General features: G+C 47.2%; 1 protein-coding gene across 2 annotated transcripts in view; it reads left to right on the forward strand.

Annotated features, from left to right (window-relative positions):
- The window catches only part of SHC3 (SHC adaptor protein 3), a 139,979-nt gene that overhangs the window by 75,044 nt on the left and 41,555 nt on the right, over positions 1-23,380 (forward strand). For both annotated transcript variants that reach the window (XM_066257548.1, XM_066257549.1), the window contains exons 3-4: positions 17,972-18,035; positions 20,352-20,471. In XM_066257548.1, the coding sequence (XP_066113645.1) occupies positions 17,972-18,035; positions 20,352-20,471 (184 nt within the window). The remainder of the gene's footprint in view (positions 1-17,971; positions 18,036-20,351; positions 20,472-23,380) is intronic.

The following is a 23,380-nucleotide window of genomic DNA, read 5'->3' on the forward strand; positions in this document are numbered from 1 at the left end:
TGCAGAGTGTCCCAGAACTTTGGAAAACAGCTGGACTGCTTTTCAAAAATAAAGTTACATATAAATTTACCATACAACCTAGCAATAAAAACATATTCCCACAGTACGTCAAAGTTCATAGCAGCATTATTCATAATAGACCCAAGAAACAACCCAGTCATCGACCAACCAGTGAGCAGATAAAAAAGTTCTGGTATGTACATGCTGGTATATGCGCTCAACAATAAAACAGAAGTGAATTACAGATGTGTGTGGCAACATGGACTAATTCCTCGTTCTGTGTTTTCTTTTTAAAAATTTAAAACCACAGATGCTTATTGTGACTAGTCAAACAATATGGAAATACAGAAAGAAAAGATAGTTTCTCCCTGTTCCAATCACACTTGCTTGAAATGAGGTAACAGGTAACCACATCTTCTTTTGCATTTGTATATACACACACCACCAACCCCATACCACACATATACTATATACCACACACCACCAACCGCATATCACACATATACTATATACCACACACCACCAACCGCATATCACACATATACTATATACCACACACCACCAACCGCATATCACACATATACTATATACCACACACCACCAACCGCATATCACACATATACTATATACCACACACCACCAACCCCATATCACACATATACTATATACCACACACCACCAACCCCATATCACACATATACTATATACCACACACCACCAACCCCATATCACACATATACTATATACCACACACCACCAACCGCATATCACACATATACTATATACCACAAGCCATACATGCTGCACATATGCATGCACATCACACAGACATACCATACTTATACCAAATATGATACATCACACACAGCACACCACACACACATACACAACTCCCCCCCTCTTTTTGTTAAAAACGGGAATGCTACCATACTCATTACCTCACAATTTGACTTCTTTGGAAACAGATCAGTAGATTTGGGTCTAACTTCCTAATTTTTTATCCCTGCCTGTCATGGCTCTTGATAATTTAGTCGGCTATTCCCATTTTTGTTTTGTTTTGCTGAGCGAATCTATGCTGCAAGGACACGTGGGCCTCTGTCCTGTGTGTGGAGTGCTACGGCCGTTTATGAAGCTGCTCGCCCTTCCCACCCTGGCAGCACTGGGTCTTCATGTTGTTAACTTTTACCAGTTTTGTGGTCAAAACAGAGTTGCTTTTGTTTTTCGCTGAGGACTTTTGTGAACCAGGAGGGTAGCACCTTGTTACATATGTTTGTGGCTGGTGTCCTTTCTTCTAATGAATTATCTTTCTACATCCCTTGCCCATTTTTCTTTTGGGCTTCCTTTATTTTCTTAGCAAGTTGTGGGAGCCTTTTTGCATATTTGATGTGTGCTGAAATATTTTACAATACAATTAAATTTTTTATTGGAGTACATCAATGGTTTCTTTGTGACTTGTCTTGAATATCTCCTTCACTGTAAGTTTATATTAATGATTTTCTTTTTTCTTTTCTTTTTTTTTTTTTTTTTGCCTTCTTTTCCAAGTGAGAGGAAGATAGACAGATTCCAGCATGTGCCCCAACTGAGATCCACCGGCAACCCCCATCTGGGGCCAATGATCTACCCATCTGAGGCCATGCTCGCAACTGAGCTATTTTTAGTACTGGAGGCAGAAGCTCTACGGAGCTATATCCTCAGCGCCCAGGGCTGATGGGCTTGAACCAATTAAGCCATGGCTGAGGGAGGAGAAGAGAGAGAGAGAGAGAGAGAGAGGATGGGGGAGGAGTAGAGAAGCAAACGGTTGCTTCTGTGTGTTCTGACTGGGAATTGAACCCAGGACATCCACACACTGGGCTGATGCTCTACCGCTGAGCCAACTGGCCAGGGACGTACTATGTCTTTATACCTGGCACATGGCAGAGTTTCATTCATTCAGATCCTGCTACATCCTTCAGTATCACTTTACTGTCTTCCCGCAGGCATGCCCCCCTGTCACCCTCCATCCATGTGCTGCACCATCCTGGCCTTGCAGTGCATGGGGGTCCCCATCATAACCACACATCTTCATTCTACATGCTCACTGCTGTCAGAGGGGAGGACTCTGTCTCTCTCTCTATCACCAAACCCCCCACATTAGTTCCTAGTCTTTTTTTCCCTTATGTCACTTCAACAACAGAATCTCTCCCAGTAGTCACTGCCCTCCCTACCCCTGTGGGGTTGGCTCTTGCCTGTCTCTTTGGTCCTTGTTATGGGTCCTGCTCTGGGCCATCCTCTGTCCTCAGTAACTGTTCCCCAGGTATCTCCTGGTCCACTCAGCAGGGAGCCAGAGTGGAGCCACCAAAACAACCGGAGCTCGGCTGTGCGCAGGTGCGATGATTTCTCCCTCTGATCCTGAACCTTGAACGTCCGAGCCCCTGCCTTTCTCTGAGGCCTCTGCCATGTCACACAGTGCATAGCTGGGTCCTCCTTATCACTCCATGTGGCTGGTCTCACCTTCTCATGGGCACTGGACGAAACTGAGCCACTGGAGGAGCTAGCTGTTTTGTCTGTCCCTCTGCCCATAGGGTCTGGGCTCCAGGGCACACACTCAGACTGCTGGGAGCGAAGGGTCGGCCCAAGCCCACCCTGTGTCAGTGGGGGCTTTGTAGTCTCGGCGACTGACAGGGTCTCCCTGCACCTCCTGAGGAGGGTGGATGTGCTCACTTGCTTCATGTCATCTGAGTGACCTGGCTTTGGAGCCTGACAATCTAATTCGGATGTGACTCCATTAATACAGTGTGATTCTGGGAAAAGTTTAAGTTTCTTCTCTGAGCTTAATTTCTTTTGTCTTAGCTTATTTTTCACAGATGGGAAGAATCTCAGATCTCAGAATTGGAGGCTTAGGGCAATGAGGGTCATAGAGATGCACAGAAGGGGTCAGCTGTGCCTTCCTCTCTGGGGCTGGGTCACCATGGTGTGCATGGATGTGTGTATGTGTGAGTGTGCATAAATGAGGGTGTGTGAGTGTATATGTGTGTGAGAGCTCCCCTCCTACAGCTTAGAGCCTGTTCTGGGGGAGCCCAGAGACCCTCCCCCATGCAGACCCAAATCCCCTCTGGCACTGCCCTTAACTCCGGGGGTTCCCTTTACACACAGCAGGTATGTTCTAATGTCTTGCCCTCTTGCCCTTGGTCCTATGTGGACTCCATGGGAGGGCCTCCTGTCACCTCACACAGAAACAGGTGAGGGTGGGCAGCGAGTCAGGTGTGAGGCCTGACAAGGGCCCTGCTGTAAGTGTTGCACACAGAGCAGCCCACCCATTAGGGTTTTTATTGGAATACATCAATGATTTCTTTGTGACTTGTCTTGAATATCTCCTTCAAGAAGAGGGACCTGTGTCCTGTCCCAGCAAATACCACCCCACAGGGCCCCACAGGAAGGCTGAGGCACAGCTGGAGAAACCAGAAAGATCACCGTGCTTTCTCTCTTGCCTTGCAGGTGTGAGCACTGAAGGTCACTCTACGCAGGACTGCCCCCTGGGCCGCTATCCGCACAGGACTGTCCAGCTCCCAGCCCGGCCCATGCCAGCCGTGTGGTGACCGCTGCCTGCTCTACACCTTCCTGTGGCTCCTGTGCCAACACCCCCTTCCTCTCAGGTTGAAGTCTGTCTGTTCCAAAAACCTGTCCATTGTCCTTCTGACTGATGGTCTTGTAGCTCTGTGCCTGATATTAAACCTATTTTTGAAAAAACAACCCACTGTGTCTCTGGAGTATTTACTTATAGGAGTTCATGCTTTGGCGTCTTGTAGTCCACGTTGCTCATCTTCTAGGGTGTTTATATGGTACTCTGTAGTCTTATTATTGATAAAGTGGTGACAGGGAGGACATTTTTGGACTCATCAAGTGGACCCCTGGTTCTCCCTCTCCTCCTCTGACTGCTGGGCACCTGGGCAGAGGTGGATTAAGGTCAGTTGAAGCCCCGGGCACAGAAGAAAATATTGGGCCCCTTAACATTAGAAAAAAGTGTAAAGTTGAGGTTTTGCGGGGCCCTTCAGAAGTTGGGGCCCAGGTCCTGTGCCCAGTGCTCCCACCATTAAATTCGCCTCTGCACCTGGGGCTCTTGCTGCAGCTGCCCTGAGCCGCGGAGCTGGTGGAGGTGGTCCCCTCAAAGCCCGAGTTCCACTTCAGTTTCCTCCAGCAGCTCCATGTCAGAGTGTATTTGTTTTGATTCTCTTTTGAGAGAGGAAGGGAGAGAGGTGAGAAGCATCAACTTATAGTTGAGTCACTTTAATTGTTCACTGATTGATTCTCATAGGTGCCTTGACTGTGGGGGGTGAGGGTGGGGCTCCAGCCAAACTGGTGACCCCCTTGCTCACGCCAGCAACCTTGGGCTGGCGACCTCCGGTTTCAAACTCGGGAGGTCAAAGCTCTATCCACTGCGCCACCATTGGTGAGGTTGATTCCTCTCCGAGTTTTTGCAGTAAGCCCCTCCAGCGGCCTTGGGCCAGTGTTGGAGAAAACCCTGTGGAAGGAGGCGGTCTTGAACCTTTGGAGTCAGGGTTGTAGGACTTAACTGCCTTTAGGGAAAGTGATCTGGCATATGCTGTGTTTACTGACAATTTCACTGCTATATGTTTGCCTTGGTAGTATCACCCTTGATTGGAAAACAGGAAACTTAATTTTAATTCCAGTTTCAGCACTGGCTTCCGGAGGTTTGCTCGGCGCAGCTGAGCATGTCTAGGACCCCGGACATGTGCGCATGCGTCTCTGTGTGCAGCCGGGGAGCGAGTGCTCTGCAGCACCCGGCTGTGGTGACGGACGCAGGAGACCATTCTGGCGGCCTTTGAGCATAGTCCCTTGCTTGTAAGAATGCAGATAGAACTGTTAATACAGATCCAAAAGTGGACTTTTCAGTAGCTTATGTTCACACATGAATCTACTTATTTTCCTATAATTTTCCAGAAACCATATGTTTCTTGGGATCATATGTCTGTAAATGAATGAGGTTATGGTCCATGTGAACTGATACTGTGTTTGAAACCAAAATTAGCTACCGAAACTTCACAGTTCTCCTGTCTCGACTCTGTCTCTGTCTGTCTCTCTCTCTCTGCATAAATGCGCATCTAAAGGGAGTCTCTCATATACATATGGATGTAATTATATATAATCTATCAAGTTTATATGCCTCCATCAATTAAGGCTCTTTTTTTTTTAGTTCTGAAGACGTGTACTTGTCGTTTTGATTTGAATATCGAAGATGAAAACATTGATGATGATTTTGTGTTTGCCCCATGCCAGGCATCACAGAGACCCCATGATACAGGTCTGATTACTAAATTCACATAGGCTGAGCTCAGGTGGTGAGAGCAGAATTCACACTAGCACCCTCACTGCCACTGTGGGAATCCCTGTGGACACAGCCCACCAGAGGTTCTCACTAGGGAAGGAATGCATGTCTCTTTCTTGCCAAGGTTGTGGACAGAGGGAGACAGGAGGCATTTCTGTACCCCTCACATCTTGAGGGATGATGGAACCCCTTGTCCTTAGTTTGGAAAGTCAGTGTGTGTCTTTGGGAGATGGGTTCTGTGGTATCATCTGTGGGTTTGTGTTCTGGAAAAAACAAAGCTGATTTAAATAGAGCACAGTCCCACCTTGCCTGCCTACCAGCCACTCCATCCACTTTCCACCCTAATCATGGCCCGCTATGACCGGGGATGTCCTGGGCAGCTTGCTGACTGAACTGAGTTTCATACAATGTTTCTTTAAATAGTCTCTTAATGGAAGCTGGAAGGCGGGAGGTATTTGGTGCAGTGGTGAGCAAGAACCTCTCGATTTTAGATTTAGGAAGAAAATATTGACCAAAATAAAGAGTCCATATAAGGGGACTTTTTAGGATTTACCAAACCTCCCAATCCTAAACTGGTCCCAAATTCTTGAGTAGATGTTGTCAACTGATGGTTACTGGTGCCAACTCAATGCCAACAGGAACCCCCAATTTGGAGTGGGTAAAGAAGGAAACTATTCAGTGCAAAACAGCTCAGTTGTGATATGGCCCCTCCCAGCTCTGCTCTGCTCTGAGCTGGTTTGCGTTGTGCTGCCCTCGTCCTTCTCTTCTCTGCTCTGGTCTGTTCCACTGTATTCTGACAGGACATCTTCAGTGTTTCAGCTGGGGACACACAGTATCTAGTCTCAGTGGAAAGTGCGCTCTCTGAGCTATAATGGAGCTGGCTTATGGACAGAAGTCTTGCCCATCATTCCTGATTGATCTGTCCTCATGCAAATGAAAACCCAAATTTTCAAAGTGTGATTGGTCCAAAAGGCACTGTCCTGATTACTCAGAATAGAACTGCTCTGATTGTTTAGAGCTGTTTAGCTCTGATTAGATGGGGAAAGCCTCAGCCCTATTAGTCGACATAGGATTCCAGGAACTACCTCATAAGGGCTGGCAGGAACACTGGGGTGGCAGGCAGTGCAGTGCAGGATTCTCCGTGGAGTGCAGTTTGCTTGAGAGGCCCCTGTATAGAAATGGCTGCTAGGTTTATCTTTTTTTTTTTTTTTTTTTAATTTGAGCTCAGTTAACCACTTGGAGCCTTTCTTAGTAGGTGTCTCCTTTCTCAGAGTTAACAAAGCTGAATTTTTTTTAAGTGAAAGTAGGGGAGATACAGAGACAGATTCCTGCATGTGCCCCAACCAGGATCCAGCAAGGAGAAATGGAACCTGCACAGTCCCCTCTGTCCCAGCTCACACATGTGTTTTCCTTTCCCGTGGTCAATGGATCAGCTAACAGCCTGGTGTTCTTTTTGTTTATTACGGACAAGCCCTGTTCACCTGCACTCTGGCCCTTTTCTCCTCAGAGATAGCAGATCTAGGGTCTGGGTCCTGAGGATAGCACGAATGGAGGAACTTACTTTTCTTTTCCCTAAGGATTTTTAAATAAAATACTTCAGGAATGTTCTCTACTACAGAGTTAATCATGGAAAGATCATACTCTTTTTTTTTCCCTCTCTTTCCCTAAAACTTAATGGAAACCTGTTAGACCTCCTGTTTTGTATTCTTTTAAGATGGTCAGTCAGGTGTGGCCACAAGAGGAAACACAAGAGAGATCAGGGCAGGGTAGGGCAGGGTAAGCCTGGCTAGGCTGCATAATTCCATCAGGCTCTGAGCTACAAGGGCGGTCCCTAGTTGCTCGGCACCTGGTCCCCAGGATCATTAAAGCAGAGAAACCTTGATTCCCCAGGAACACAGGTCAGACAGAGGGGGTCGACTCTGCATTGGTTAGTTTGCTTATTGGAAGCATGCTCTGGGCCCTTTGCATCTCTGAGAACGGGCTAACCCCAGAGGGCTGGTCTCTCCATGGCTGGAAAGTATTTCTAAGCTCTCAAAACATCATGCTAATACAGAAAATAATTACAGTAGATGTGTCCCTGTGTGGCACAGGGCTGTTAAACAGGGCTATGTTCTGAGTCCTCCTGTTGTCTGAACCTATTTGTAGCTGCCACCTCTGAGGGCTGCATCTATCCACCCGCAGGCTCCTGAAGGGGAAGATTTCCCTGGGAAACAAAGCCTCCGCCTCCAGTGCATCAGCGGTAAAGGGCAGAAGCAGGGGTGGTGTAGGTGTTCAAGCGTCCCGGCTAACAGGGCACCCACAGAGGTTTAGATGCCATTTTGCAAAGAAAAGTGAACATGGAAGACGAGATAGACAAAATTTAGGTGATTCCATCAAGACTAGAGCAAAAAAAAAGAGGTTTTGTCATGGAATCTGCCATAAGCTTCCCGGGACGACGCAGTCTTCTCCACAGGCAGCTTGGCAACAGCCCTCCCCTCCCCCTGCTTCCTGGTCCACCCTGCAACTGGTCCCTGTAGATCAGCTGCGTCCCCTACAGTTTGTGCATAAACGAAGTCAGGCAGCACACCCTCTCCTGTCTCACCGCTCTCAGGCAGCATAGGTAAAGATTTGTTTGTGTGGTTGTGTGCTTCCGTAGTCCACCGCTTTTCAATGTTGAACATTGATGTTTAATTAGCCACTCAAGGCAGATTTGGGGCATGATGGCTCTTGCTTTTCCATTCCCGTGGCCCCCATTTTGCATACCCTGGTGAGTTAGCACTGGCATCAAGGATTTCAAAGGCTTTGTGTGGTTCTGTGACTGTAAGCACTCTAAGGGTCTGAGTCCTCTTGTGAGTGGCCATGCAGGGGAACATGGGACTGGACCCCCAGAGGGCCATGGGCTGGGATTCAAAAAGGCTCCATTTCTGTGGGCCTCCCTCTGGGCCTGGCATTATAGAAGTGGGTTCATGGCATCTGTGTCCCATAACCCGGGCTCAGCAGGCTCAGGCACTGGCTGGCTGTGTGATCTTGAGCACATCGCTTAACTGCTCTGTGCCTTCATTTCCTCAACTATAAAACCAGCACAAGGGGTCCAGCCTTCCAGGATGTGTGAAAATTAAGCAGGACAAGCCCTGACATGCAAGGTCCCCTTTTGTTTTTTTTTGGGGGGGGCAGGTTCGCTTGTTGTTTCTGTATTCCCACTTTGCTATAAAGAAGCAGGTTTCAATGGAATTAGGTTCTTTAATACTTGTGTTTGATCTCAGAAGGTGCCTCTCTTCAATAGATAAGTGACTCTTAAACTCTGTCAGTGAGGAGAGGTGCACAGGGTCTCCCAGTGTCTGCAGATGCCACACGGCTGTGGACGGTCCGTTCAGCCCCTCAGTTGCGCTCTGAAGGCCGTGGAAGGCTCATCGTGACCGCCTGAGAACTTGGAGCAATCATGGGGTGTGCCTGTCTCCTTTGATGGGATTATCAGCAGCATGAAGCTGTCCAGTTGGGAGCAGGACTTTTTTACTCTAGCAGAACTTTAAAGGGGAAAAGCAAATTCAGTGAAAGTGTTTGAAAGAATAAAGCAAGTCCCTGATCTGTCACAGATGTCTGTGACACTACCTGTGGCCTTAAGCAAACTATAAATATTAGTTATTAAAACCATAAGGAATATTAGGTTCAATATTGCATATGTTGGCCGTTACTCTTTTTTTTTTGTATCTTTCTGAAGTTGGAAATGGGGAGGCAGTCAGACAGACTCCCGCATGAGCCCAACTGGGATCCACCCGGCATGCCCACCAGGGGGCGATGCTCTGCCCATCTGGGGCGTCGCTCTGTTGCAACCAGAGCCATTCTAGCACCTGAGGCAGAGGCCACAGAGCCATCCTCAGCGCCCGGGCCAACTTTGCTCCAATGGAGCCTCGGCTGCAGGAGGGGAAGAGAGAGACAGAGAGGAAGGAGAGGGGGAGGGGTGGAGAAGCAGATGGCGCTTCTCTTGTGTGCCCTGGCTGGGAATTGAACCTGAGATTCCTGCATGCCAGGCCGACGCTCTACCACTGAGCCAACTGGCCAGGGCTGGCCGTTACTCTTTGGGCTGCACATTCTTAGCAATCCTAAGAGTTTATCTTTTATTCTCTGAGGTATCTTTCAGCATGGATAAGGAATCTTTTTTCTAGTTTCCTGGTGGATTTTTTTTAGATGTAAATTTAAATAATACTATTTTTTTTGTATCTGTTTTATAATAATCAACCAGTATTTCTTTCCCCCCACTGTATCAGCATGTCTGGGGGTATACTACAGACACTGGAACTATGAGTCACTGCAGAGGGTGAACACTTGGGAAGCTACTTTGAAATCTCACTGATTTCTCAGGTGACACACAGATTTCAAATTCATGGCTCTGTTCTGCTTGCCACATACTGGCTGTTAGACGATTCACGTGGTTTCAACCTGTTCTGGTAAAATCACTCTTCAGAAATCAAGTTTAGAGTTATTTTCGAGGTCTGAAATTAATGTTAGAGTTTCTTTTGCTGAATGGCTGGTTTCACTTGGATGCTTTAGAGCCGGTACAGTGATGTCTATTTCCCTGTGGATGGAACTGGGGAGAAGCCATCTGCTCTGTTGTCCCTCTGGACCTTTGGTGCTCTGGACCCCTGGTGCCCTCTCATCGTGACAGGCAGCCTTCTGGCTTTGTCCCACGGGGTGTCAGACACTGCACACCTGGTCTTATGGCATCAGGGTGGAGATAATGACCTGCTTTCTTATGTTCTTAGGGAGGGAGGGGCTGTCCCCACGGTAAGAGCGAGCATCTATGACACCCCTCAGTGTCACCGGCCACAATTAGGCAGGCCTTCAGGTTTTGTTCTTCAAATGGTCTTCTTTTTATTGTCACTTTCACCCCCAAGGTCTGAGCTCATCTTTCTGCGTACTGTGTTTCACTGAGCCTCTCTGCGTCCAGTACTTGGTTGCTAAAACAATGTCCACTTAATTCTATTTCTGCCATATCCAGATGCGGATTAAGGTTGGTTGAGGCCCCGGGCGCAGAAGAAAATATTGGGCCCCTGTAAAATGAAAGAGACAGGGAAAATAAAAATACATGTTAACCATATTTTTAAATAAATAAAAAATACTATGTACTATTAATGTTAAAATTGCACATATGAAACCAAACTTGGTGTCATTAGAAAAAAGTGTAAAGTTGGGGTTTTGTAGGGCCCTTCAGAAGTCGGGGCCCAGGGCGAGCACCTGGTGTGCCCGTCGTTAAATTCACCTCTGGCCATACAGCCCTACTCACAAGGCCTCTGAGGTCTGCCACTCCTCGGTGCGTCCCTGGATGCTCCTTGGACCCAGGCCTGAACTCTGGACTCATTCGTGTGTATGTCAGGGCTCTCTGCAAATCCGGCCCCTCTCTATCATTTTCTGGCACTCGCCTGCTCCACAAGGCCACTCCTCCCACTCCCACCCTGCCTCACGCCCCCTCCTCATCCCAGTTCCAATCAGCATTTTGTCATGCGATCCTCTTCCACCACCCCTAGGCCTTCGGATCCGTGTGTACTGACCGCAGATCCTGCCTTCAGGTTCCTCGGAAGGACAGAATTGCACTGATTGTTAATAGTACATGGCGTACTTCACCTACGGCTTCCTAGACTCTTCCGTGTGTTGTTGGTATCCTCTGCGGCTCTGCAGGTTTCCTGAGAACACACCCTTGTCTTCTCCACGGGGGTCAGGGCTGTGATAGATTTGGGGTGGGGATAGCACGGGGCCATCAGGGACAGCTACTGGTTGTGGGTCAGGGGAAATTGTGGACCTTGGTTCTGTTTTTTGCCATGGGAAGGTGGGGAAGAGAGTTTTTGGCGGGGACGATGATCAAGGTTTGTTTGAAAATATTCCTTCTGAGGGGATTCAGGTCAGTGAAGGGGGGATATCAATCGCGTGTTGTAATTATCTATAAAATCCTGGTACTCTGGGGGATAAAGACCAGTCAGGCTTTCAGAGGTCACACACCCTAGGGTGGGAGTGAAATGAACTAAGGTCCACTGGGGACATGGCTCCAGCTCCAGCAGTCCTGTGCCTACAATGCGGGACCGCCCACATAGGGCTTGGGAAGACAAGAAGGGGGTGGGAATCTATATATTTTGCTGCTATTTATCCAGCACCCCCCCTCCCCCGGAAGGTATAAGAGGACAGGTTGGGAATTATAGAGAGGAGTTCCTTGGTGAAAGTCCTGTGTCCTGCGATCCCTACTCCCAACTTCATACAAAGTGAGGGTGTTTAGGAGGTCACTTCAGCATGTGTCACCGAGAGTCTGGGAGGCCCAGTGGATGGATGGACTTACACCAGTGAAATCTGAAGCAGAACTGTGTGTTTGGAGAGAAGTTGCCTCCTTCTGATGGCCAAAAAAGATGCCAAGGGCAGGGTGTGCCCTGTGTGGACCATGAGCCCACTGGGCCCACCCAGGAGGGTTTTCTGCTAAAGATTGGGCCGTGTCAGCAGCAAGGGGCTGGATTACCCAAAGGGATGGGCACCGGAGGGGAAGATGTGTGGCACTGGGACCCAGATCTTCCCAGGAGGGGGACTTCAAAAAAGCAAGGATAGCGCCTGTGAGAGAAGTGGTCACAAGCCTCAGCCCTGGCCGGAGGACCCAGCTGGCAGTGCCCAGCTGACAGTGCCCGCGTGCACTCTGACTTCTCCCTAGGAACCCCCAAGCCCCCTCCCCCCACCTCACGCAATTGTCAGAAGCTGCAGCCGGAGGTGGAGAGGCACCTCCCTTCCTTGGCCACCTGGAAGTTTCTGCCCAGGCTGTTCCAGAGGAGGGAGGGGGTTTTCACTGTTGTGCTCAGAGGGAGCATTTTTATACTGAAATTAGGAAAATGAAAAAGGTTGTATGTAAGTGCTTGAGGACGTTCCCTCAATCACTTGTGAATGGATTAGATAAGGGACTCCATCCAGGCCAGGCTGAGGACAGAAAAGGCTGAGTCACATTTTGTCTTGATGACAAGAAATTGGCCAAGAGCACCTAGGAGGGCAGAGGGCACCCTCACCTTGACTGTGTTGGTGGTCCATTTTATGGAGGTGTCTTAAGTTCTTGGACTGGCCCTTATGAGACATTGATATTTCCTGTCAGTCTGTTGGAACCCTTGCCACAGCCGGTGGTTGGGCACACGGGTTTTCAGGCTTGTCTGCAAGTGTGTTTAGAGTGTGTGCAGGAAGTGGAACGGCTGGGCCGGAGGGGCTGTGCATTTTTTCTTTTGTTGGGTTTTGACCAATCTGCCCTCACAGGGACTGTGCTGAATGACCTCCTCTCTGATGTGGAGTCTTACCAAGCTTAAATATTGAGTCGTGACAATAGGAATTTTAGTGTAGGATTTAATTTGTGATGCTGAGGACCTTTTCAGATTTTTAAGAACCGTTTGTATTTTCTGTGAACCCTTTGTTCGTTATCTTTCACCCATTTTCTGTTGAGTTTTTGATGTTTTCCTTACTGACTTAAATCAAAACACTTATCTCTTTATGAAATATTACCATGTTTTTCTTATGTATACAGTTTTATTTTCATGCTATGGTGTGTGCCAAGATATTCTTCTGTGGTTTCTGAATTTTGTATCACCCTTTAACTAAAAGATTTTAAAAAAATCCTCCCAGTTTACTTTTAGTACCTTTATAGTTTAATTACAAATAATTTAAGTGTGTAGTCTACCTAGAATTATTTGCATATAAAACACAAGGTAGGAACCCCACTTGCTTTTTCCCTGGACAGCTGCCTAGTCACTCAAATGCTCCTCAAGGGAATCCCCCCTTCCTGACCTGCATTACCACATTTATTACTGTCTGAAGCAAGAACCTTGCTGCTTTGCCCTCTTGTTGTCTGGCTTAGGTCTGGCCAATCAACAAGAGAAAAACAGTTTATTAATGCATTCCTTGCACATACAGGACAGGAAAATCAGCGATTAGTACAGGAGTTGGGAACCTATGGCTCACGAGCCAGATGTGGCTCTTTTGATGGCTGCATCTGGTTTGCAGACAGATCTTTAATAAAAAAATAATAACGTTAAAAATATAAAACATTCTCATGTATTACAATCCATTTATTTCCTACCGCTCATGTTCATGGTTGCAGGTGGCTGGAGCCAATCACAGCTGTCCTCCGGGACAACACCAAATTTTTATTGGATAATGCATATCATACATGGGTCGTTGTATGGCTCTCATGGAATTACATTTTAAAATATGTGGCGTTCATGGCTTTCTCAGCCAAAAAGGTTCCTGACCCCTGGATTAGTAACTAAAAAAAGTGTTTAGAACTTTGGCTACGTACCATCTTAACCTAAAAGCAGTGACTCTGTATAGAAGAGACAAAACAAAGGAAAGGACTTTGTCTAGGGCAGTGGTTGGCAAATTCATTAGTCAACAGAGCCAAATATCAACAGTACAACGACTGAAATTTCTTTTGAGAGCCAAATTTTTTAAACTTAAACTATATAGGTAGGTACATTCCTTATCAAGGTAGTGCCCACACGTGGTATTTTGTGGAAGGGCCACACTCAAGGGGCCAGAGAGCCGCACGTGGCTCGTGAGTTGCAGTTTGCCAAACAGTGGTCTAGGGGCAGCAGATCGCTGGCTGGGAAATGCAGGTGGGAACTAAGGGGAGATGAGGACTAGCCTCCATGTTTGTCATGTGGCATCCTCTGCTGTGTCTCAGGGCTGACCAGAGTATAGAGTGGTCTCCGGTGACTAATGTCTGTCCTTCCTGTTAGAGGGGGCAGGGGCACGCCTTCACACATGTATGTCCTGCTTTTAGGCAAAATGGGGGAGGACAGAGCGTTTTTCTTGAATCTGCTTCTTGTCAATTGCCTTTAGCTCAAAATTATCCATATGCCCAAGAGGCCTGTTTGAAAGAGTATGTTCTGACCTTCTTCACTGCAAGTATCTCTCCTTTCTGTTTGTTCATGACATTGGTTGCTATTTGCTGTAATATGTGTTTGTTGCCCCTCCCCTACTAAGTCTAATCCCATGAGTGCAGAAATCACAAATACCCTTTTTTTATTGTGTTTGTAGAGTGTGCATCCATGCATGAGAGTGCGCGTGCGTGTGTGTGTGTGTGTGTGTATCTATGGATGAGGTTGGCAGCGACAAGATGGAGACAAAGACAAAGATGATGCTACAGGGTTTCAAAGGTTCCAGTGCACAAGTCCAGCATTCCAATGAAAAAATTTTGAAAGGTGACTGGTACTGGCTCTAATGATGAGGATTTTAGGGTAACAGGGTAAAATCATGAAGAAATAGGGGTCAGCATTCAGGGTTACTCTCAGATAGCCGTGAAAAGTGCCAGATATTTTGCTTTCCTCTTAACTGAGCTCTGAGGTCACGGTTTGGCTTGCTGATGGGGTCACACTGAGCAGAAGGTTAAGAAGTGATCTCTATTATTCAAAACGACAAAATTGCTACCTGAGTTAAACAGAATTACACAAAGCTAAATAATTACAGGTAAATGGACAAATTGAAACAGTATTGTTCACCAAGATGCAGCATACTAAACAGAAAGGAGGGACAATAAGAATTGTTACATTTAAAATTAGAATTACAGTTACTAATTTCATTCATGCAACTGTTGAAATTATTAATCATCGCATTTCCATTTCAAGCAGAAACAGGCACCACCAGCCTGATTAAGATGAGGATTACACACAGGCACTATCACAGGAATGCCTTCGCAGCACACTTAGGCTAATGAGAAGGGAGAGCGTTTTTCTAAAAGTAGTCTGATTTGCAAACCTCTTTGGGAATTCTAAATACTGGTTCACAAGAGGATCTTTAGAACTCGACCGAGTTCATGCGCTCTGAGAACTTTCGGAATTTCTTACATTTGCACATTTTAAGGATAAAAGGTTGAATCTGTACCTGTGACCTGATAGACTTGCATGCCTCTCTGTGGAAGAACTTCTGGTGGAGTGTGTTAATTATGGGCAGTGTCTTCTCCATGACATTTCTTTTAAGTGAAAGAAAGAGAGAGACAGACAGGGACAGACAGACAGAAAGGGAGAGAGATGAGAAGCATCTACTCATAGTTGTGGCACATTAGTTGTTCACTGATTGCTTTCTCATATGTGCCTTGACCAGGGGGCTCCAGGCGAGCCAGTGATTCCTTGCTCAAGCCAGAGACCATGGGGTCATATCTATAATCCCATGCTCAAGCTGGCAACTCCCCACTCAAGTCTCAACCTCAGGGTTTTGAACCTGGGTCCTCAGCATCCCCGGCCGATGCTCTATCCACTGTGCCACCGCCTGTTCAGGCTCCATGATCTTATTCTTAATGTTCCTTCGTAGCTTCCCCTCCCTCTCCCAGGCATATCAGTAGCGAGCCTGCTGCTGAGCTTGGTGGTGGCCTGACTAGATTAGACCTTTGACAGTGTCTAACCTACATCAGAGGTTGCACATTTAACAATTTCTTTCTGAAAAAAATGTCATCTAAGACTGATTTTCCTCCTCTTATTTTCCATGTCTGTGGATGGAAAAAGAAATCTGATGCATATTAGGGGTATTTAAGGAATGAGTGATGGGAGAGTTTCTACCACCAAATGTTTTTCTAGTGTGCTGAGACCATCAGAGAATTAGCTGCTCTGCTTAGCTCAATATGTCACTGAATATACCATGTACAGTGCAGATACCTCAAACCTAAAAAAAAATAAGCAGATAAAATATTGATACTGGGGTTTATAAAATTGTTTAAGAAGAGACAACTTGACCTTGTTCAATAAGCAATTTACTTTTAGAAAGTACTTTGGATGGTCATTTTGATAGAACCACAGTAAGAATATCATTATGAAATAAATGATTAAACATAAATGTAAAAGTCAGTTATTTCTTTTAAATGAATGTTTTGTGAGTCATGGTGATTCATAGTCTACAGTTTTCCTGGCATTTGAACTTTTAAAATAGTATTTCTTTCTCTGCTCTGGACAATGAATTAAATGGCAAGTGTGAAGCTTATCTTTATGGTCTCTTACCTAATTTGACAAGGTCATTCTTCTTTCAAAAGCAATGTATTAGGATGGCATTTCCTTTTTCTAGATGACAGAAAATAATTTCAAGGGGTGTTTAGCTGAGAAAGCTTGCGGAATGTTTCTGAGGACCTATTATCTTCTCCCTCATTCAGTGTGCTCCTGAATCCCGGTCTATCTTTTTCTGTGTCCTCTTACAATTTTGTCCTTCCCCATGTGGGAGTTTAGAGGTTCTCCTAGCCCCTTTTGGGGCTCCTGATGTTGGAACCACCTTTGGTAGAGCTCCCGTTACTTATCACAGAGGCTGAGCCACATGGTTGAACTCTGCTTGCTCTTCAGTGATTGCCCCAGCCACGTCCTCCTCACCTTGGGCCCCAGCCTCCAGCAGGTGGACCCTAGCAGCCTCCTCCCGGTCTGACATGTGCACTTTTCTCCTCTGCTCTGTGCTCTTCTGTCCTGTGCAGACCTGGGAGTCAGATCCTCTGCAGCCTGTCCTTCTGCCAGGCCCATCAGTACGTAGGACATGCATTGCCTCCTTTGGGACAGTGCCTGGCACATAGTAGCTGCTCAGTAAATGCCTGCTCCATGGAGCTGACCTGCACAGAACCTCATTTCTGGCTCATTTGTAGACCTCTGGAGTTCCTCTCCTTCACAACCCTTTTGATTTTATGATATTTAGCTAACTACAGAAGCTGGTGTTAAATAAAAACCTTTGAGGACAAACATTTTTCTGAAATAAAGGGTTTTCTGAGCTAGATTCTAGCCATAGAAAGGACCAGGTCCTAGAGCATGCAGTCTAAACCACCTGCAGCAGGGTGGACCAGAAAGACGAGCTGTCTGCCGTCCCGGGGCTCACGGGGCTCTTCTATACTGTGAGTGTGGACAGAAAGGTGTGCGTTATTAGGACAGAATTTATATGGCTATAGATACAGGGAGGGGGGAGGTAAAGGGAGGCAGTTTGGGGAGAGGCGCAGAGTCCCGAACTAATTGTGGGCAGCAATCAGAAAGGTCATCCATAAACAGGATGCAGTGGAGTCCAGTGGACAGCTGTTCTCTCTAGATAAGAGCTACAGTAGTCACCAAAGCTGATCCAAAGTTTTTTAGCTCACACTCAGGAATGAGAGCCGTCTTTTATTGGGTCTGGCTAGATGCTGTTAACTGATTAACCTCTTACCTCTTTCCTCCACCCTGCAACCTGCTGCCATTAAATTTAGGACACCTCAAGATTTTTCCCTGGTCACTGGGAACAACCCTCAGAGAGCTACATTTCTTTTCATTCCATTTGGACTTGCTTGAGCAATAGCGGCACCTGGTTGGGAGTCAGTCTTTGCCGTTACCAGCAACAGCACCCAGAGTAGCACATGCAGGGTCCCGAGTCTCTAACAGTAACTCTTAACCACTTATTGAATTAAAACTAAAGCAGCATGTGGTGTGGACACACACAGAGAGCACATTAGTGTGCAGCCACCACCAGGAACTAGGATGCACCAGGCTGGGGTTCCAGGTGACCTGTCTGGGCTTCGCTTAGAGGAGAAATTGGTGTCACCTAAGCTGGCAGGTTGATATTTTCTGCTGGAATGCACAGGCAGTCATGTTCCCCCTGGGGACATGCACCTGCAGGGCCCCTGGAGCATGTGATCCTGATTGACATGATAAAATGGGTCTCTCTTCCTGTCTTCTTAAGGGAAGCCATCAGCCGCGTTTGTGAAGCCGTCCCTGGCACCAAGGGAGCCTTCCGGAAGAGAAAGGTACTGTCCTCTCGACTCTGTGTTTAATTGCGTCTCCTCCTCCACATCTTCACTCTGTCACCACTCGGTGTCTTTAAATCTGCAGTCATTTAGTTCTCTTCCCATGGCCTAGTTTTTGTCTCCCTCCCTCCCTCTCTTCCTCCTTCCTTCCTTCCTCCTTTCCTCCCCCTCCCCCTTTCTTTTTTGCCCAGGGAGACCAAACGGTATCCCTTAGTTTAAAGGGGGTAAATTGCAGTGGCTCTTGTCACTTTTAAAAACAGAAAGAGCTTACCATCCCTCTCTCTGCCACATGGCTGATGAGGACAGTCAGCTGTGGCTGCTAACTCAGATCCGACACCTTGGTCCCTCACTGTGACCTGCATATAAAGACAATCATGACAACAGGCTCATCAGACAGGACCAGTCATGCTCCCAAGCTATTAGAAGCATCGATTCACTTCATTAGAACGACTCTCTGTGAAAGATATCCTCACTGGTGTGCTGGTAAAACTTTAATGACTGTCTTTTAGGGGTGGGGGCTCTGAAGTGCTAAATATGTGGGGTTTCCCAGTTTCTGAGCTGTAAATTCTCACACCAGGCTCTAACATGACATCCCTAAAATGGAGTTAAGAAAGATGTCCCAGGTAACACAGGGACAATGGACACAAACAACCTGAACTGCATAGGTAATAATTGATGCAGCAAAAATTAGGAAGTGTTGAGTTTTGAGTATTTATTGTTCTTTAAATCAAGTTATTTTATTTTAAGTTTGCACACATTGATTTTTAATAGTGGCTGTTTTTAATGGCCAGCTCATAAAATTTTTAAACATTTGATAGATGTCCCTCATTAGCTAGCATAAGCAGGTATAGAACACTGTTGGGTATCCCCATTTTACAGAGATAAAAACTGAGGTACAGAGAGGAGAGCCCACGATGCAAGTAGGTGGTAGAGGCAAGTTCCAGCCCACAGCCCTTGGTTCCAGTGGCTGTGTGTTCGATTCTTGTACTTGACCTTTTCATCTTGAGGTGTTTGAACCAGAAGGAACCCCCCCCTCAAAAAAAACTAGATTAAGAGAAAGCTCAGAAAAACTCTTAAGTGTCTAGTAAATACACACCATGAGGACTTTTCTGCACCTGGACTGACTGTGGATAGCATCCCCCAAGTCTCTCTGAATCTGTCCTTGGGGACGAGGTTTGGGGCAGGCTGTGTGATCGCCTCTGCTGTTCCTGGAGTATGAGCAGTTCCTGCCTTCATAGCCTGAGGACATTCGTGACCCAAAGGGCCGCTGAGTTTCAGTCAGAGAGCTGTGGATGCAGGCTCAGATGTGCCAGCTTGTGCCCAGGTCCTCCCACACGGGACATGGGGAACCAAGCGTACCTCCAGAATTTTGAATACAGGAATGAAGAGGGACCCTCCACTTTCAAAGCCAGTGGTGTCTGGCCAGCAAGTGTTGGGGTGCCCGCCTGGTTCTCTGGGTGCAGGTGGTGGGAATGAGGTCGACTGCTAGGCTCCACCCCTGATATACTTTTCATGGCCCAGGCAGTTCTACCTCTGAACAGCTCTGGCAAGAGAGTCACCAGCCATGCCTGCCTGGCTAAGAGTTAGTGTTGACTGGCATATCCAAGGAGGTGTGTTCTAATCTTGAGGAAGGTTGGGGGTTAGCAATGGACAGAGATAAGTATTGGCAGTGGCCTCGCAGGGACCCAGGGAGAAGGTGCCTGGCTGGAGAATGCAGCCTCTCAGTCCCTGTGCCCAGATCATTTCCGACGGGCTGATGGAACCGAGTCTGTCTGTGGGTGCTGGCTTCAGACCTGCTGTGTTCTGATTGGACCATTCATGTGAGCTCTGACCCTAGGATGTGCCGGTCGAAGCACTTGTGTTCCGTTCCTTCAGCCGTGAGTCTTCTCATGGCTCAGATGGAACTACTCAGAAGCCTCTGAACTGGACCGATTGAGTCTGGCTCTGACTAGTCTGACTCTCAGTGGGATGCTGCTGGCTTTGGAGCCCGCAAAGCTGCAGGCCCTGGCCTGTGACCCTTCCCCTAGGCTGTGACGTCACTCCAAGAGACACAGCCCAATGAGAACTGCCCACCACACGGATGCTCCTGCCTTGCCCTCATCGCAGGGTGTGCCCACAGGATGTCTCATAACTCCCACATTATACATTCTAGTACTTTTGTGCCAGTGTCAGGACCCCTCGCCCAGCTTATTTGAAGCGGCATTTTCTTGATGTGCCTGGTGAGGGTAGGAAGATGGAGGCTTGGGGGTGCAGCAGACAGGAACAACACAGAGTCCAATGACCTAAACGTGAAAATAATGCTGCTTGATTTTACAGCCTCCAAGCAAAATGCTGTCCAGTATCTTAGGCAAGAGCAACCTCCAGTTTGCGGGGATGAACATCTCTTTGACCATTTCCACCGCCAGCCTGAACCTGCGGACGCCGGACTCAAAACAGGTTTGTGGGCACTCAGCCCCCCCCCCCACGCCCTGCTCAGAACCTCCTGCACAATGGGTGTTTCACAGGCTGCTCACTTTCGGCTTTACCAAGTCTGTGTGGAGCACGTTTGTGTAAAACGTTTATGAGTCTGTAAACTTTGAGTACTCTGAAGGGTCACCATAGGGTGTTGTTGGAATGGACTCTCTTTACTTCTTTCCTAAATTACCGTTTTGTTTTGTTTTTTTTGAGGATAATACGTGAAGTCGTTGATTTTACTCATTGTGTCCAAAAGAGGTGTTTGTGCAAAATTCTCCTCTTAATGTCTTCGCCCCTAGGTTGTTTTCTCTGAAACCGTATTCCATTGGTTCTACAGCCCACGTTTTATTACCTTTGAAATGAATGTCATGTTGTGGTGTAATTGACAGTATTTTTTTTTCCTAGTGGGTCATTTTTTTGGAGCTTCTTACATTTGATAGTGTTGTAGGGCTTGTGTGACATGGCGTGTCTGTGGCTTCCCAGTGTGGAAGGAGTTGTGTGACATGGCGTGTCCGTGGCTTCCCAGTGTGGAAGGAGTTGTGTGACATGGCGTGTCCGTGGCTTCCCAGTGTGGAAGGAGTTGTGTGACATGGCGTGTCCGTGGCTTCCCAGTGTGGAAGGAGTTGTGTGACATGGCGTGTCCGTGGCTTCCCAGTGTGGAAGGAGTTGTGTGACATGGCGTGTCCATGGCTTCCCAGTGTGGAAGGAGTTTCTTGCTGACAGAGGCAGCTCAGCCATGATGCCTGTTCTGTTCAGGGCGGTTGGATTTCTCTGCAGTGTCCATCTTTTAGGCTTCTCTGGTCGTTAGCTCCTTCAGCTAGATATTTGGTTAACTGATATCACTGTGCTACCTGTGTGCGGTCGTTCCCTGGAAGACTCTACTCTCAAGGTGGTCTTCATTTGATCTAACTGAGTTTGCCCAGGGAAGAAATACCTCTTCACCAGGGATGTTTATCAAAAAACAAAAAACAAAAACAGATAACAATTAGAGACAATTGTTTAACATTGTGGCCCCAATGCGTGTGAGAGTAGCTGACCTGGATGCCAACAGGTGCAAATGCTCGTAACTGCGAGTGCCTTCACCCGCTCTTCTCAGCCTGGGCCTCCATTGCTGGTAGGGTAAGCTGGCATCAGAGGCATCCACACTGTGAGAGATGGGCAATCCACAGACCCATGGATGGCACACTTCCTGACCCTGACAGTGTGTCACCAGGGATGTACGGGCCACCTTTATGTGACTATACATATTCTTACTAATTAATTAATTAATTAATTATAATTAATTTTTTTTTAACCGAGGGAGAGAAAATAGAAAGACAGATTCCTGCATGCGCCCTGACTGGGATCTACCTGACAACCCCATCTTGGACCAATGCTTGAGTATTAAGCTATTTTTAGTGTCTGAGGCTGATGTGCTCAGACCAACTGAGCCCTAGTCAGTGAAAGGGAGGAGAAGAAAGGGAAGGGAAGCAGATGGTCACTCTTCCTGTATGCCCTGACTGGGGATCGAACCTGGGAAGTCTGCATGCCAGGTTGATGCTCTATCCACAGAGCCAACTGGCCAGGGCCCATATTCTTATTTATTTTCAAATTCCCCAGGTAAATGAGCAGTATTTCTAGTTCCATTTATTTCTTCACTCCCATTCCCACTCGAGATGTTGAAATGGATTCTAGATCCAGAATAGAAAGAAGAGGTTGTGTCTGGTCTTTGTTTTGACATCCTGAATGCCACTTCTCAGCTTGTTCCTTTTTCCTCACTCGAGAGATAGATGGGCCCTCATCTATTCTCGTTGGCATATCTAAGGGATGGGATAACCTGTCATTTAAAGGGTGGATTAAGCGACCTCAACAGGCTCAGCCTCTCTGTAGTGCTGCCACAAGGCAGAGCACTGTGGTGGCTGACGGAGTTTGGTCCCCCTGCTCTGCACTCATATGCCCACATCCAATCTTATTCTTTGTGCCTCTTGACCCTTTTGTTTCTAGGAATCCTCAAAGCTTGGTCCTCAGTTCTGTGGGATCTTACCTCCTGGTTTCCCCTTGACCTAATTCACCACCTCAAAATAAAAGGAAGCAAACTCAGAAAGAGGAGAAAGGATGAGGCCACCATGGTTGGCTCTCTCCATCCTGATGTAGGGGCTGGTGGGTGTGTCCTATCCAGTTCTTATTGTTCTGCCCTTTGGTGGAGGTGGATGGGAGTGAGCCCTGGGAGATGCCAGATTGGACATCATGAACTCAGTCTGAGGAAGGTTGGATGGAAACTGAAGCTCATGTCCCTCTAGCTCTCCCATGTGGCCAAGTTTAGGGCCTGGCTGCAGCAAACTGAGAAGAAGCCAAGTGGAGAGTTCCTTCCCAACACAGATGGACAGCAGGCAGGCAGCACCCTCTCCTCTGCAGGGCCCTCACGGAGAAGGAAACGATGGAACTCCTTGAGAGCAAAACACGGCTTTCAGTTACTTAGCTCTCCTCAGTTCTCTCAGCCTAAGGGATAGCGTACACTTACACGGTGATGGTTACGCATTGTGCCGACCAAATATGACTTTCATTTTCTCCTAAATCTTAGTGTCCACTTTGATTTCCAAACCCCAGTTTAGAGTAGAACCAAAGTTAAATAAGCAAAACTCCATTGTAGACGTCATCATTTATTATCGTTTGCGGACCTCTGTGTCCTTACTGCTCCCCAGGAGACACCATAGACAAGAGGCAGGGGTTCAGAGAGTGGCATAGGGCACCCATTAAATTCACCCATCTGGGCATGGGCACAGGCTACAGAGCGGACACTGTTTTTATTCACTTACAATTGACCTTTGAACAATGCCAGGGTCACGGGTGCCAATCCCTGTTCTCTCAAAAACTTGTGTATAAGTTTCGGCTGTCCCCTCAAATGAACTCCT

The sequence above is a fragment of the Saccopteryx bilineata genome, chromosome 2, assembly GCF_036850765.1.
Source record: "Saccopteryx bilineata isolate mSacBil1 chromosome 2, mSacBil1_pri_phased_curated, whole genome shotgun sequence".
Lineage (NCBI taxonomy): Eukaryota > Metazoa > Chordata > Mammalia > Chiroptera > Emballonuridae > Saccopteryx > Saccopteryx bilineata.